The sequence below is a fragment of the Hippocampus comes genome, unplaced genomic scaffold (genome assembly GCF_001891065.2).
Source record: "Hippocampus comes isolate QL1 unplaced genomic scaffold, H_comes_QL1_v1.1 scaffold127, whole genome shotgun sequence".
NCBI lineage: Eukaryota > Metazoa > Chordata > Actinopteri > Syngnathiformes > Syngnathidae > Hippocampus > Hippocampus comes.
Window position 1 is genome coordinate 425393 of NW_017805500.1, and position 13670 is coordinate 439062.

Genomic DNA, 13670 nt, shown 5'->3' on the forward strand with positions numbered 1-13670 from the left:
CAAAGTGTTAGTCAGCCATTTTGTTTTGCCGTGTCCACCAACCCAAATTGCCCTTCTCGAACGCCGCCATCTTGTTCAACCAGCTGCGGTGATTGCGCCCTCGGAAAACTGCAACAGAGGCCCAGACTTGGTAAGACACCACAACACTCAAAGTTAATAGCGTTTCGTGAACAGATCAGTTTTCACAAATGACATTTTGGACAAAATACATGTTCTCACCTCACCCGTGATCTGTGTGCTGGGGGGAGAAAAAAAGGGGACAAGTTGAATTTGAATTTTTTTGAGTTTTTTTTTTTTCCTTACTTGTGACAAGAACCGGACACCTCCTCGATGACCTGCAAGACAAGGTAACAAAGTTAAATGTGTTGAAATTGGGTCATTGCAACAAAATGTTTGAAGAAGCCACGTTGAAAGGATACGCAGAGTCAGCCATTTTGATTCGAACTGCACACCTGTAGGAAGAAATGACAAATCATTTACACAGATGGTCATGACGTTTGTTTAGGAATGACAAAATAAGTTGGAAACTTACCTTCTGCCAAGCTGAGCTTCTCTTCAAATGCTGCAAAGAAAGTTTGAAACAGGACCGCAATGATAATCATTGCTTCAGGGCACGTTTAACATTGTTGAAAATGTGTGTCAAAATCACCTTAAATACTGACCTTCGTCAAAATGCGTGGAGAGCAGCAATCGGACGGTGTCGACCGACCGGAGTCTGGCAGCCAAGTGGAGAGAGAACGCTCCGGCAATTAGTCGCACCTTAAATAGGCTCCGGTTGATGACGTCATCCGTTTTTTTAAAACAAAACTTTATTTATAAAAACAAACAAACCAAAAAAATAGTAATGATGCCGAAAGCAATCTAGACACGAGGAGATTCGAACCCCGGTCGTCAGAACCGCAAGCAATTGCTTTACCATCAAGCCATCTCGAGGTGACAGCTGCATCACGAGATGTCATATTCAACGAATATTTACCCAGGCAATGTTTCAAACGAACTATGATGCTAAAAGTAGTTTAGGCACGAGGAGATTCGAACCCGGGTCATCAGAGCCGCAAGCAATTGCTTTACCATCAAGCCATCTCGAGGTGACAGCTGCATCACGAGATGTCATATTCAACGAATATTTACCCAGGCAATATTTCAAACGAACTATGATGCTAAAAGTAGCTTAGACACGAGGAGATTCGAACCCCGGTCATCAGAACCGCAAGCAGTTGTCTTTCCAACAAGCCATCTCGAGGTGACAGCTGCATCACGAGATGTCATATTCAACGAATATATACTCAGGTAATATAGATGCTGAAAGGTGCTAAAATGTGGGAGGATTCGAACCCAGGTCATCCCAGTCACAGGCAGTTTCTTAACCATCAAGCCATCTCTGGGTGACAGCCGCATCGCGGGATGTCATATTCAACCAACACATATCCAGGCAATATTCAAAAAGCAGAAATTATGACGCTGAGACACATGGGGATTCGAACCGATGTCATCCGAATCGCAAGCAATTGTGTTACCATCAAGGCATCTTTAAGTGCCTGCAGCATCACGAAATGTCATATACAACGAATATATACCCAGGCAATATTAAAAATGACGCTTAAAGGAGCAAAGAGAGAAGAGAATTCGAACCGGGGTCTTCTGAGTCTCAAACTGTTTCTTAACCATCAAGCCATTTCTGGGTGTCAGGTGCACTGCGGGATGTCATATTCAACCTAAACATACGTAGGCAATATTCGATACATTCAACTAACTGAAATACAACAAAACGAGGTTGAATTTTAAAGGCAATGTCGTCAAATGGTATGAGACACTGCCAACGAATCCCGGGCTCTTGGTTTGATCCCAGTTTCCCGTTGCGCTTATTTATGCGAACGACGCACTGCGTGGGAATTGAACCTTGACTGTGCGCACCGGTATCCAAGTATTATCCCACTAGTCCATCGATCGGTGGATCTCGCCGAATTTTCTTGTCGCATTTAACGGCCTTATTCACGAGCCAACTGGTAGACATTTAGTTGTCATGACTGGGCGGTCGCAGATTCCGCAAGGTGTCTCAATCTGTCTCTCTGCATTGAGAATTGCCCAACGAACATATTCAGCGCAGCCAAAGATGAAAGTCGACGAAGTGCGTCGACAAGTTAGCAGATAACTTATTATTCCACGAAGCACCACTATGAATCCATATACTCATATTTTATGTCCTCCTTTTACTACGTTTCCACTGGATTCATTTCAAAAATTAAACGGGCGGACGTAGTGATAGTAACTCAAATTCGACACCGGAGGACGGCGTTTCACTTTATTCGTTTTTTGAGGCATCGTCACAAGCTTTGTTTTCCTTTTTTCGGAGGCTTTATTGAGAATGATCCCGCTGGACAAAGTGTGAAATGACATGACAACTGACAGCAATGCAGAGTGAATCAGACAAACTTGTCAACAGTGATAAAAAATGATCATGTGCATGAACAGGAAAAACACAGTGACGTTGGAGAAAAATATCAAATAAAAGACCTCCCAAACTTTGGATCAGAGACAGCAATGTTTTTAAAAAAAAAATACAGCTCTGCTTCAACCGGAATTAGCACAAATGCTCGTTTTCAGCCGTCGTCCCAAGGCTGGTTTCTTAACATAAACATAACATAAAACAGTTCACATCACAACAAAATACATAACATAAAACACGGACAGTCGAGCAATCCGAGGCACTTTTCCTGATACGCGTTGTTGTTCGAAGCAGATCGAGATGGAAGAGGAGTGTCAAAAGTGTACTTTCGCTCACAGCCGTCACGCTCAAAATGTGCACACGTCTGCAACAAGCTAAACTGGAAAGGAAACAAGAAGCTGTCGTGTCCATTGACGAAAAAAAGAGATTGGTTCACTTCTCCTGGTACATGTGAATCCGTTTCATTTCCATCGGGGACTCTCAATTCCAAATATGCTTCCACGCGCAGCGCCGACGATCCTCTCGCCTCATCCACGGCTCCGCAAGCCATCCACCCAACGGTACCAGGGCAGACTGTCGCAACAGCGTCATCATCGCGAAACAAAAAGGGGCTGTGAAAAAATGCTGCCCACTTCAGGGAAAAAAAAAAAACAAGCGACGCGGGGCTGTCCAGCGGCGACAGTTAAAGTAGCGCCGACATTTCTCTCAATGCAAATCAGCGAAGGTGCATTCGTGCTGCTGAGAAGGCGCAACCACCAAGCAAGCACAGATGCTTCGCTTTTGACTAGTGTCGTGGCCAAAAACACTGAAAACATTCCACATCGGGTGCACACGAAGTCACAACAAACACCACGTGACAAAAGACAACCCCCCCCCCCCGAAGAAAAACTCTTGGGGAGCACTTGGCGACTGTTGCCTACTCGGGCGCCATCTTGGTGGATGACGTATTTTGATTGAGTGTCGTTTTCTTCCACAGAAAACTATCTCAAAATGTAAAAATAAAAGTATATGTTGTATCGGTCATGATCGTGTATTGTTTGTTCGTTATTTCTTTTTTAAATTGTTTTTATATCGCTGTGTTTTGTTCCGCGAGTGACTGTTTTCTCCGGAAGACGCGGAAGTGAAAGCTCCACCCGAACCGGAAACGAAGGAATGTTTGGATTGACCGCCGCGTTTGCCTGAACTTTGTATTGTGTGCTATCAACACCCGAGCTAAGTTAGCAGCTAGTTACGTTGCTCTAGCACGAAAGATGTTATTGTTTATTGTTCACACGCGCGTGGGCGTTCACAATGAAAGAACGTGGTTGCGACGTCAGCTGCTGTCCATCCAAATCAGGTGCAGACACTTTGTCACAGGTAACACACGCTCAATTTTCACACGTTTTCTTTGCATGTTGACAGTATGTTGTATATGCTTGAAAGAAGATTTTTGCATGACAGGATGACGGAGTTTGGGATGAACAGATGGAAGCTTCGTGTGGACGTGTGTGAGTAGACGATGTTGTGTCTGTTTGATATTTGTTCGAACTTGAACACGAGCGCAATGTGCTGGACTGAACTACATCAGCAAACACTTCTGGTTGTGCTTTGCAATGACATTGGTGTGGCCAAAGTTCTTTGAAAAACCTTGAGGATGTTTAAAAACATAAATATATTTGCTTTCTTTTTTTTAATAACTCGATCCAAATCAGTGTCAGTTGAAAGCAGATTTAAGTTCTGGATGCCTTTTAAAATGTCACTGTGATCTGATCCAAATTATTTTAAGAAAGAAAAAAAAAACATTATTTAATTACTTATTTCACACTGTTTAATTTGACATTTTTTGCTGAGGCTACTCAAGGAATGGAAAATATATATTTATTGAACGTGTATTTTGAGTTGTTCAAAATATTGTGACGACCTCAAACTGTTAAAAGTACCTATCTAAAAAAAGAGAGACATAAAAAAAAAAAATTTAATGATTGTTGTTTTAAAAATAACTTGGTCCGCATCAGTGTCACTGTGAAGCCAAAGGTGTCCAAAGGCATTTGCTGATGTGGCTGGCCAGCTCATTGCACAATGTGCTTATGTGCCCATGAGTGAGATGACAGGCAAGCTGCTCAAACTGCTCCCATGCCATCACTGTTTGGGCGACAAAGTCGTCCCAGCTTTTTCTCCTCAATAAATTGTCCAAGTTGAAGTGCAGTCTTGTTGTTTTTATTGCGTCTCCCGACATGTGATTGTTTTCTCAGGGCAAGTGGACTGCTGGGGAAGACTTTTGGCCTCTGGTCCGAGCCGACATAGTCAGTTCATGTGCAGACGTCGCATGGGACAGCTTGAGTCGGAGTGTTTCTGAGTGGGAAGCAGAGTGTTCCTCAAACGGAGAGGGCGAATACTTTGGTTTTTCACCCAAAAGCACTCCGACGAGCTGTCTCGTGTGGGTCTGTGCATGAGTTGCTGTGTCGACTTGGGCAAGAGACCAAAAGTCTTAGAAGAAAATGGCTCATGACGGCGACGCCCCGCCCACAAATCGGAGCCGACCAATGGCGTCCATCTCGTTTGCATAACCACGCCCACCTCATTATACGGCCCAATCAGAAACGAGAGATTTGCATAAATTTGCATATTAGCGGGCAACGGACCAATCAGATCGCAGAGATCTGCATATATTTGCATAACCACGCCCCCTTCTCCAGCCAATGGCCGCGCTCCGTTTTGTATAGGCACGCCTATTCTCGCGCGCGACCAATCATCATACAGATCCCGCCCACTTCTGGGAGCCACCAACAAATCAGTGAGCATTTGTCTCGTCTGGCCGCACCCCTTTTCATTTAAATTTCCCCAGAAAAAAATTCTGGGCGAAAAAAAATCCCGGGGGAAAAAAAATCCCGGAAAAAAAATTCCAGGAAAAAAAAAAAAATCCAGAAAAAAATTCTCAAAAAAAAGCTTCATTTTTAAAATGAAAATAAATGTTTTAAGAATGAGGAGAAGAGTTCAAACAAGTGTTGCATTTGTAACAAGCTTTATTTCATTTTGCAGAGTTCAAGTGGCAAACATTTAAGTAACAAGCAGGAGGACCGATGAGTCTGAGAAGTGGTCAGCCGAAGAGGACAGCCTGGACGCCTGCAAGACCATTAGTTAGCTCTCCTTGTTGTGCAGCAAATGGTAACACAGTGAGGGAGAGGAAGTAGACGTCAGCAAGTTGGCAGAGTGGACGGCTGGAAGATGATTGCCTTTTTCAGCACCTTTGGATGAACAACAAATTCATAAAAACATGATTGTGAAGTTGAGAGCAGCCTGGACACCTGCAAGACAAAAAGTTGCCTCACCTTGTTGTGCAGCAAATGGCGCAAGATGGAAACCCAGAGTGAGGTAGGCGGTCAGCAAGTTGGCAGAGTGGATGGCTGGAAGATGATCATGTGGTTTAGCACCTTTGGAAGAAAAACAAATCAATGAAAACATGTCTGCAAAGTTGGGGGCATTTAAAAGAACACACCTTTCAAGGCAAAGGGCTCACCAAAGTTTTTCTTCACCTTGAGGAACATGGACACTGTCAATTTGAAAACTTGACCTCTTTTGCCCCCCAGCAGTTCCATTTTCTTCAGTCAAGGTTGTCCACCACCATGCCGATTGGACCGGAAGCCACCTTGCACACAAAGTCAAAAGAAAATTGGAAACAGGTGAGTGCTCGTTTGCAGCTGACGTCGCAATTTCACAGCTTATTTTCCCCCCATCTGCAAAGGGAAAAAAAGCCAAGCACTAGTCCAAGTATTTGTCAAGAATAAATTGCTAAAATTGTTCCAAACCAGTGATGATCAGCATTGACGAAAAAGAGTCGTTGCTCGACAAGATCACAGGACATGTGCTGCTTTGGCGCCACCTAGCGGACAAGAGCATAAGGGAGACCAACGTGAGCTTGTGGAAGGAAGGTTAACTATCTCGTTGAGTACATACTGTGGTTGAATTTTTTGGGTGTGGGGGCGGGGGGCAGGATTGTCCACCACGTCAATTGGACTGGAAGCCGCCCTGCACACAAAGTCAAAAGAAAATTGCAAACAGGTGAGCACTCCTCAATCTCATTTTCTGAGCTCGTTTGCATCTTACCTCGGAATTTAATGCCTTTTCCCCACCTGCAAAGAAAAAAAGGCAGAACACTTGTACAAGTATTTGTCAAGACTGACTTGCAAAAATTGTTTCAAACCATTTTGGATCAGCCTTGAAAAAGTCGTTGCTGGACAGGTTCCCAGGATTTGTGATGCTGTGGCGCTACATGGTGGACAAGAGAAGAAACCAACGTGAACTTGTGGAAGGTTCAGTACCCTATTTAGAGGGGTTCAAGTTTTTATTTTAATTTTTTGGGGGGGTGCAAGACAAAAAAAAATTCAAAGCGTTGGTCAGCCATTGTTTTGCAGTGTCCAACCAAAAGGCCTTCCTCGAACGCCACCATCTTGTTCAACCAGCTGCGGTGATTGCGCACTCAAAAAGCCCGTCAGAGGAAAACTGCAACAGAGGCCCGACCTTGGTGAAAGCCTGGGAGTTTGGCAAGACAACACACAACACTGCAAGTTAATAGCGTTTAATGACCAGCACATCAGTTTTCACCATTACAAATGACTACATTTTGTACAGAGTCCATGTTCTCACCTCAACCGTGAGGTGTGTGTTGGGGGGGAGAAAAAAAAAAAAAAAGTTGAATTTAAATGCGTGTGAGTGTTTTTTTTTTTTCCTCACTTGTGACAAGAACTGGACACCTCCTCGATGACCTGCAAGACAAGGTAACAAAGTTAAATGTGGTGAAATTGGGTCATTGCAACAAAATGTTTGAAAAAGCCACGTTGAAAGGATACGCCGAGTCAGCCATTTTGATTCGTACTGCACACCTGTAGGCAGAAATGACAAATCATATACACAGATGGTCATTACGTTTGTTTAGGAATGACAAAATAAGTTGGAAACTTACCTTCTGCCAAGCTGAGTTTTTCTTAAAAATGCTGCAAAGAAAGTTTGAGCCAGGACAGTCATGATAATTATTGCTTCAGGGCACGTTTAACACGGTCCTTTCAAAAGCAAACATTTTCGCAAGCACTGGTTAAAGTGCCCAAAAACATGCGATTCCCAGTATTTGAGTTGGAAAACTTTGTTGAAATTATTTGTCAAAATCACCTTAAATACTGACCTTCGTCAAAATGCGTGGAGAGCAGCAATCGGACGGTGTCGACCGACCGGAGTCTGGCAGCCAAGTGGAGAGAGAACGCTCCGGCAATTAGTCGCACCTTAAATAGGCTCCGGTTGATGACGTCATCCGTTTTTTTAACCATAACTTTATTTAAAAAGAAAAACGTCTCGACGACGAAAGGTGTTAATACAGGAGGGATTCGAACCAAGGTCATCCTAGTCGTAAGGAGTTTCTTAACCACCAAGCCATCCCTAAGTGACAGCGTGAACACGAAATGTCTTATTCAACCAATACATACCCAGGAAATATTTAAAATGATATGACGCTGAAAGGAGTTCAGACACCAGAAGACTCGAACGCCGGTTCTAGGAACCGCCAGCGGTTGCCTTACCATCAAGCCATCTCTGGGTGACAGCTGCGTCGCGAGATGTCGTATTCAACCAATACATACCCAGGCAACAAAAATAAAGCATGACGCAGAAATGAACACACGGGAGATTCGAACCTCGGTCACACGAATCGCAAGCAGTTGCCTTATCATCGAGCCACCTCAGGGTGACTCCGACATCACAAGATGGCATATTCCAGCACTATATACCCAGGCAATATTTAAAATGAACAAATCATGACACTTAAAGGAGTGAAGGCACAAGGGGACTCGAACATCGGTCACCCGATTCGCAAGCAGTTGCCTTACCATTGAGCCACCTCGGGGTGACTCTCGCATCACAAGACGGTATATTCTAGCAATACATAGCTAGGCAATTCTAAAAATGAAGTCATGAGACCTAAAGAAGTGAAGCTACAAGGAGACTCGAACCTCGGCCACCCGAATCGCAAGCAGGTGCCTCACCATTGAGCCACCCAGGGGTGATTGCAGCATGACGAGACGGTATATTCCAGCAATACATACCTAGGCAATATTAAAAAATGAACAAGTCATGCCACCTAAAGCAGTGAAGCTACAACGGGCCTCGAACTCAGATTACTCAATTTGCAAGCAGCTTCCTTCACAACAAGCCACCTCTGGGTGACACCTTCACCACAAGATATCTTTGTGAACCAATCCATACCCAGGTAATACAAAAACTTCATGACGACATGAGAGAACTCGAACCATGGTCATCCAAATAGCAAGCAGTTGGCTTACCATCATGCCACCTCTGGGTGATGTCTCCATCACAAGATGGCATATTCCAGCAATACACACCCAGGTAATAGGACGTTGAAAAGAGTCAATATACGAGAGGCATCGAACCCCGATCATCCGAATCGCAAGCAGTTACTTTACCAACAAGCCATCTTGGGGGGGACAAAACCACCCCAAAATGTCACATTAAAGCAATACATACCCAGGCAACATGCCAATACTTTCAACGAAACCAGGTACAATTAAATGAAGACAATTTTAAGGGCAATATAGTCAAATGGTATAAGACGTTGCCTCCGAGTCATGAACCCTTGGTCCGATCCCAGTTTTCCGCTGTGCTTATTTATGCGAACGTTGTACTGAGTGGGAATCGAACAGTGACCGTCGGTGCCGGCATCCAAATTTTATACCACTCGTCCACCAGTCCGCGGAACTCGCCGCATTTCATTATGGGATTTAACCTCCTTATATGCGAGCTGACTGCGTGGTGGAAGATTCCGCAAGAGATGTTCGAATCTCTGTTCCTGCTCCATTGACAATTGCCGGACGAATACATTTGTCAGTGTAGCTAAAGCTGAGGCTCGAAAAAGCGCATCAACAAGTTAGCAGCGAACTTATTTCTGACCCATATGATTGAAAACCAAGTTTAAGAACCCCCTGTCCGCCGGTACGGAAATCAGCTCTGAATCCATAACTCCAAATACTCGTATTTTATATCCTCCTGTCACTCCAATGTTCCAGTGGATTCACTTCAAAATAAAACGGGCGGCCCATAAGTGACCGTGGTTGCAGTTACTCTAAATGCATGGAGCACCACTATGAATGCATAACTCCAAATCCTCGTCTTTATATCCTTTGAGTAAATTTTCCATTGGATTCATTTCAAAAATTAAACGGGCGGTCGTAGTTGTAGTTACTCAAATTCGCCACCGGAGGGCATCGTTTCACTCAATTCATTTTGAGTCATCATCACAACCTTTTTTTTTTCCTCCTTTTTCGGGGGCTTTATTGAGAATGATCCCGCTGTACAAAGTGTGAAATTTCAACATGACAACTTCCAGCAATACATCGGGAATCAGACAAACGGTGATAAAAACGATTATATGCATGAACAGGAAAAACACAGTGCCATTGGAAAAAAAAAGATCAAATAAATTACCTCCAAAACTTTGGCTCACAGACAGCAACATGTTTTTAAATAAATAGAACTCTGCTTAAGACGTCTGACGCGATTACGAAAGAAGAATGCATCTCACTCTTTAGCACTTGAAATTGTATCCAACAAAAGTGTATAAAATGAAGTAGAAAGGTAATAGATTGGACAAGTGAAGTGTTTGTCAAGTACAAAAAAAAAAAAAAAAATTGTGGACGTTTGGAAAAAAAACGTCAGTGGTTCCGGGAGGAAGACCAGCAATCACGCGAGGATGCGCTCGCATGTCCGCGTCCCTTTCGGAGTGTCTTCGCTTGGGGGCGAGGGGCCAGATGCGCCCGAATATGGCATCGGCGCAGAGGATGACGTCACAGTTTCTTCAGCGTGAATGTCTCGCGTGAACATTCTTCTTCTTCTTCTTCTCCCTCCTTGTGGCTCCAGAATTTTGGCACGACGGCAATGCGGCCCTTTTTAATTATGACTCTGCAGCAGAGAAAAAGCACTTTCTAAATTTCACACTTCATCTCCTCTGACAGCTCGCCTCCAAAAGCGCTCACCTATGTCGTCAGCCGCATCGTCGGGCTGCGGGTCGATCACGAGGTACTTGTCGCCGAATATCTTGACCAGCTGGTCGAAATACTTGCACTCCTGCTTGTCTCCTCTGCAAAACGGCGAGACGCGATCAGAGCCGGCGCGGACGCAAAACGGGAATTCACCGCGCTCGACGCTTACCTCCTGCCGTCGAGGAACTGCCGGAAGCTGTACTTGAGCCTCTTGATTCGGGTCTGGCACTGCTCGGGAGTGCGCTGGTAGCCTTGGCTGGCCAGGGCGTCGGAGATCTGCATGTAGATGTGCTTGTTCTTGGTGCAGCCCTTCAGGTTCTCCTGCACGTCCTCGCTCCCCCACATGCTCAGCAGCACCTCCGTCTCGCCGTCGCTCCACGGGTGCTTGGAGTTGTCCGACAGCCACTGGTTGCCCGGGGAAACCACAAAATCTGGAGCGGAGAAAATTGGAATCGTAAAAGTTGTGCTCACTTTTACTCTTTTTTTGGAGGGGGGCGGGGCTTCACCTCTGATGGGCTCATACGTGCCGTTGTCGGGCTCATCCGGCGCCGGGATGCCCACGACCGAGCCGCTGGACTTTAAATCCCGACTGAAGATTTCCTCCATCTCTCGGAAGAACTTGAAGTCCTGCCTGAGACGCAATTTGGAACTTGGGTGTGAGGAAAAAAAAAAATCGGACAAGTCGAGTCGACTGACTTTTCGTGGAGGAAGCCGTATTTGAGGCGCTTGATGCGGGTGTAGCACTGCTCGGTGGTCCGGGCGTAGCCTCGGTTGCCCATCTTCTCCGAGATGAACTCAAAGACGTGGCGGTTCTTCAGGCAGCCCCTCAGCGTCATCTGCACGTTGTCCTCCCCCCAGATCTCCAGCAGCGTGTGCGTCTCCCGGTCCGACCACGGCGTCTTCTTGCTCGGGTCGGGCAGCGGGTGGCTGGTGGACGGCTGCTCGTCTGAAACGGAGGCGCGCGTTCGGAGCGCGGCTTTCGAAATGGGATCGGAAGGCCGGCGGACCTACAGATGTCCGCGTAGGTTTCGTCGAGGGGTGCCAAGGAGATCGACGCCGAAGAAGAGGAAGTGTCGGCGTCGTTGAAAAGGGAGTTGTCGCCCAGCACCGGCGCGAGGAGGTTGAAGTAGCGGAAGGCTGCGGATCGGCCATTTCTGAAAAATCAAAAAACAGTCACTGGCAACCTTGAGGCGACGCCAACGCCGCACTGAAAAATCCCACACGCCGTACCTGCGGCTGTTGCAATCCCACACACCGTACCTGCGGCTGTTGCAGTAGCGCCTGTAGGTCTTCTTCAGCCGCTTGATCCTGGCCTGGCACTGCTCGGCGCTGCGGGCGTAGCCGGCGGCGGCCAGCCTCTCGGCGATGTCCGCGAAGATGTGGCCGTTGCGGACGCACGTCTTCAGGCCGTGCTGCACGTCGTCGGCGGCCCACACCTCCACCAGCGCCTCCGTCTCCCGCTCGCCCCACGGCGCGTTCAGCTGGTCCGGCGCTGCTTCGTCCTGCTCGTCGCACTCGTCCGGCGGGGCCGCCTCGGCGCCGAACGCTCGCTCCATCCGGTGGTAGAACTTGTCGTCGACTCGCCTCCCGCATCTGAAAAAAGGAGAAACGGGATGGCGACGACGCTCGGAGGACGACGGCGGCGGCGGCGCCACTCACTTCTTCCCTTCGTGACACTTGAGGAAGTTACTCTTCAGTGTCTTGACTTTGTCGTGGCACTGCTCCGGCGTTTTGGCGTAGCCCAGGTCGCGCAGCCGGCGGGAAATCTCGGCGTAAACGTGGCCGTTGGGGACGAAACCCGCCAGCGAGCGCTGCACTTCCTCTTCCCCCCAGATGTCGATCAGCGCCGACGTCTCGTCGTCCGGCCACGAGCTGACGGACAGTCCCGCTTCTCCCTCTGCCGAGACGCGGCGCAGACTTTGACGTTTGCGCCTTGACGCCCTCAAATCCGACACCCGATCGTTTCGTTTTACCCGTTTCGGTCACCGAGTCGCCGTTGGAGTCCTCCGATATTTCGATGGGGTCCGCGACGGCGGCGCTGGAGGTGGACGGACGCTTGTCCAGGATTTGCTCCATCAAATCGAAAAACTTGAAATTGACCTTGTCGGTCCCGGAGGCGCTGCGGACAAAACGTCCAAAAGACGACACGTTGATGATTTTTTGCAGCGGCGCCGGTCGCAAAGCGAGCCTCCCGATTCGCCGCCGGACCTCATGCCGTCGCGGCACTGCCAGTAGTTGGTCTTGAGCCGCTTGATTCTGGTGTGGCACTGCTCGGCGGTGCGGCTGAAGCCGTGGACGGACAGTTTCTCCGATATTTCGCCGAAAAGGTGCACGTTGGGCGGGAAGCCTTTGGCGTTTTGCTGGATCTAAAGAGAGGAAATGTGAAATGGTGCGTGGATGGGACTTTTTGGGAAGAAAAAAAATAATAAAACGGCTCACTTGGGATTCTCCCCAGAGTTCCAGAAGGATGACGGTCTCTTTGTCGGCCCAGGGGACTTTCTTCCTGTCGTCCTGGAGGCTGACGAAAGACACTGAAGGCACAAATCAAAATCAGCAGGATATCACTTGCGCAACCAGCGCTCCCTCCGGAATCACTGAAATGATTTTTAACTCATTCCCTCCCCAAGACGTTTTTAAACGTCTTTTCAGACTTGGTCCAGAATTGGCTGCGACTGAAGGAGTTAATCGAGCACACGAGACTTGAACCTTGACCTACTGGCAGTTTTGTTTCCAAACGTTCTAATGTCGTAATGACGCGCAGTTACTTTTTCGTACCGACATCCGGAACGGAGCGGGAGGGCGAGTCGTTGTCGTCGGTGTCGGCGGACGCCTCGTTCGGCGGCGGCGGCGATCGGTGCTCTTTCAGTAAAAACCGCGCCAGCTCGTGGTAAAACTTGCACTGGACTTGCTCCAGGCCCTTCATGCTGCGGGACGAAAAAAAAAAAATAAAGAGTCAGATCCGAGGAGAGCTCCCCAAACAAAAATAAACGGGGAAGGAACCATCTTCTGCTGGGCCCGCCTACTTGTTTTCGTAGCACTGCCTGAAACTGGACTTGAGCCTTTTGAGCCTGGTTTGGCACTGCTCGGGGGTCCTGGAGAAGCCCTGGGCGGCCATCTTGGTGGAGATGATGGGGAACATGTGCATGGTTCTGTTGGCCCCCCTCAGCTCCTGCTGCGTCTTTTCTTGGCCCCACGTGTTGATGAGC

The 13670-nt window shown here is 47.4% G+C and overlaps 1 protein-coding gene and 5 long non-coding RNA genes across 18 annotated transcripts in view; 3 read left to right on the top strand and 3 right to left on the bottom strand.

Annotated features, from left to right (window-relative positions):
• Positions 1 to 136: 136 nt before the first annotated feature.
• LOC109520074 (uncharacterized) lies at positions 137 to 824 on the bottom strand. The gene is made up of 3 exons (XR_002169101.1): positions 663 to 824; positions 533 to 562; positions 137 to 452 (listed from the first exon to the last, which is right to left on the bottom strand). It is a non-coding gene; the product is annotated as an uncharacterized LOC109520074 (long non-coding RNA).
• A 2611-nt stretch (positions 825 to 3435) lies between these two features.
• Positions 3436 to 5552, top strand: LOC109520076 (uncharacterized). The gene is made up of 3 exons (XR_002169103.1): positions 3436 to 3802; positions 3887 to 3933; positions 5465 to 5552. It is a non-coding gene; the product is annotated as an uncharacterized LOC109520076 (long non-coding RNA).
• LOC109520072 (uncharacterized) lies at positions 5431 to 7734 on the bottom strand. Of its 8 annotated transcripts, none has more exons than XR_002169093.1 (8): positions 7602 to 7734; positions 7386 to 7416; positions 7157 to 7188; positions 6627 to 6955; positions 6530 to 6555; positions 5943 to 6451; positions 5755 to 5856; positions 5431 to 5670 (listed from the first exon to the last, which is right to left on the bottom strand). It is a non-coding gene; the product is annotated as an uncharacterized LOC109520072 (long non-coding RNA). The 8 variants fall into 8 exon arrangements; XR_002169094.1 differs by having other exon boundaries at positions 7070 to 7188; XR_002169096.1 differs by lacking the exon at positions 7386 to 7416.
• LOC109520073 (uncharacterized) lies at positions 6013 to 6562 on the top strand. Its single transcript, XR_002169100.1, has 2 exons — positions 6013 to 6105; positions 6417 to 6562. It is a non-coding gene; the product is annotated as an uncharacterized LOC109520073 (long non-coding RNA).
• Positions 7735 to 8972: 1238 nt separating the features above from the next.
• On the top strand, positions 8973 to 9906 carry LOC109520086 (uncharacterized). The gene is made up of 2 exons (XR_002169112.1): positions 8973 to 9474; positions 9612 to 9906. It is a non-coding gene; the product is annotated as an uncharacterized LOC109520086 (long non-coding RNA).
• The window catches only part of LOC109520070 (uncharacterized), an 8903-nt gene continuing 4974 nt past the window's right edge, over positions 9742 to 13670 (bottom strand). For 3 of the 6 annotated variants that reach the window (XM_019877027.1, XM_019877031.1, XM_019877032.1), the window contains 13 exons: positions 13488 to 13633; positions 13240 to 13388; positions 12904 to 12995; positions 12673 to 12830; positions 12438 to 12583; positions 12124 to 12364; positions 11695 to 12057; positions 11476 to 11618; positions 11161 to 11410; positions 10971 to 11095; positions 10634 to 10895; positions 10459 to 10562; positions 9742 to 10384 (listed from right to left, as the gene is read on the bottom strand). In XM_019877027.1, the coding sequence (XP_019732586.1) occupies positions 10377 to 10384; positions 10459 to 10562; positions 10634 to 10895; positions 10971 to 11095; positions 11161 to 11410; positions 11476 to 11618; positions 11695 to 12057; positions 12124 to 12364; positions 12438 to 12583; positions 12673 to 12830; positions 12904 to 12995; positions 13240 to 13388; positions 13488 to 13633 (2187 nt within the window). In that variant the 3' untranslated portion in view covers positions 9742 to 10376. Of the gene's footprint in view, positions 10385 to 10458; positions 10563 to 10633; positions 10896 to 10970; positions 11096 to 11160; positions 11411 to 11475; positions 11619 to 11694; positions 12058 to 12123; positions 12365 to 12437; positions 12584 to 12672; positions 12831 to 12903; positions 12996 to 13239; positions 13389 to 13487 lie in introns of all 6 variants that reach the window. The other 3 variants (XM_019877028.1, XM_019877029.1, XM_019877030.1) reach the window with 3 other exon arrangements.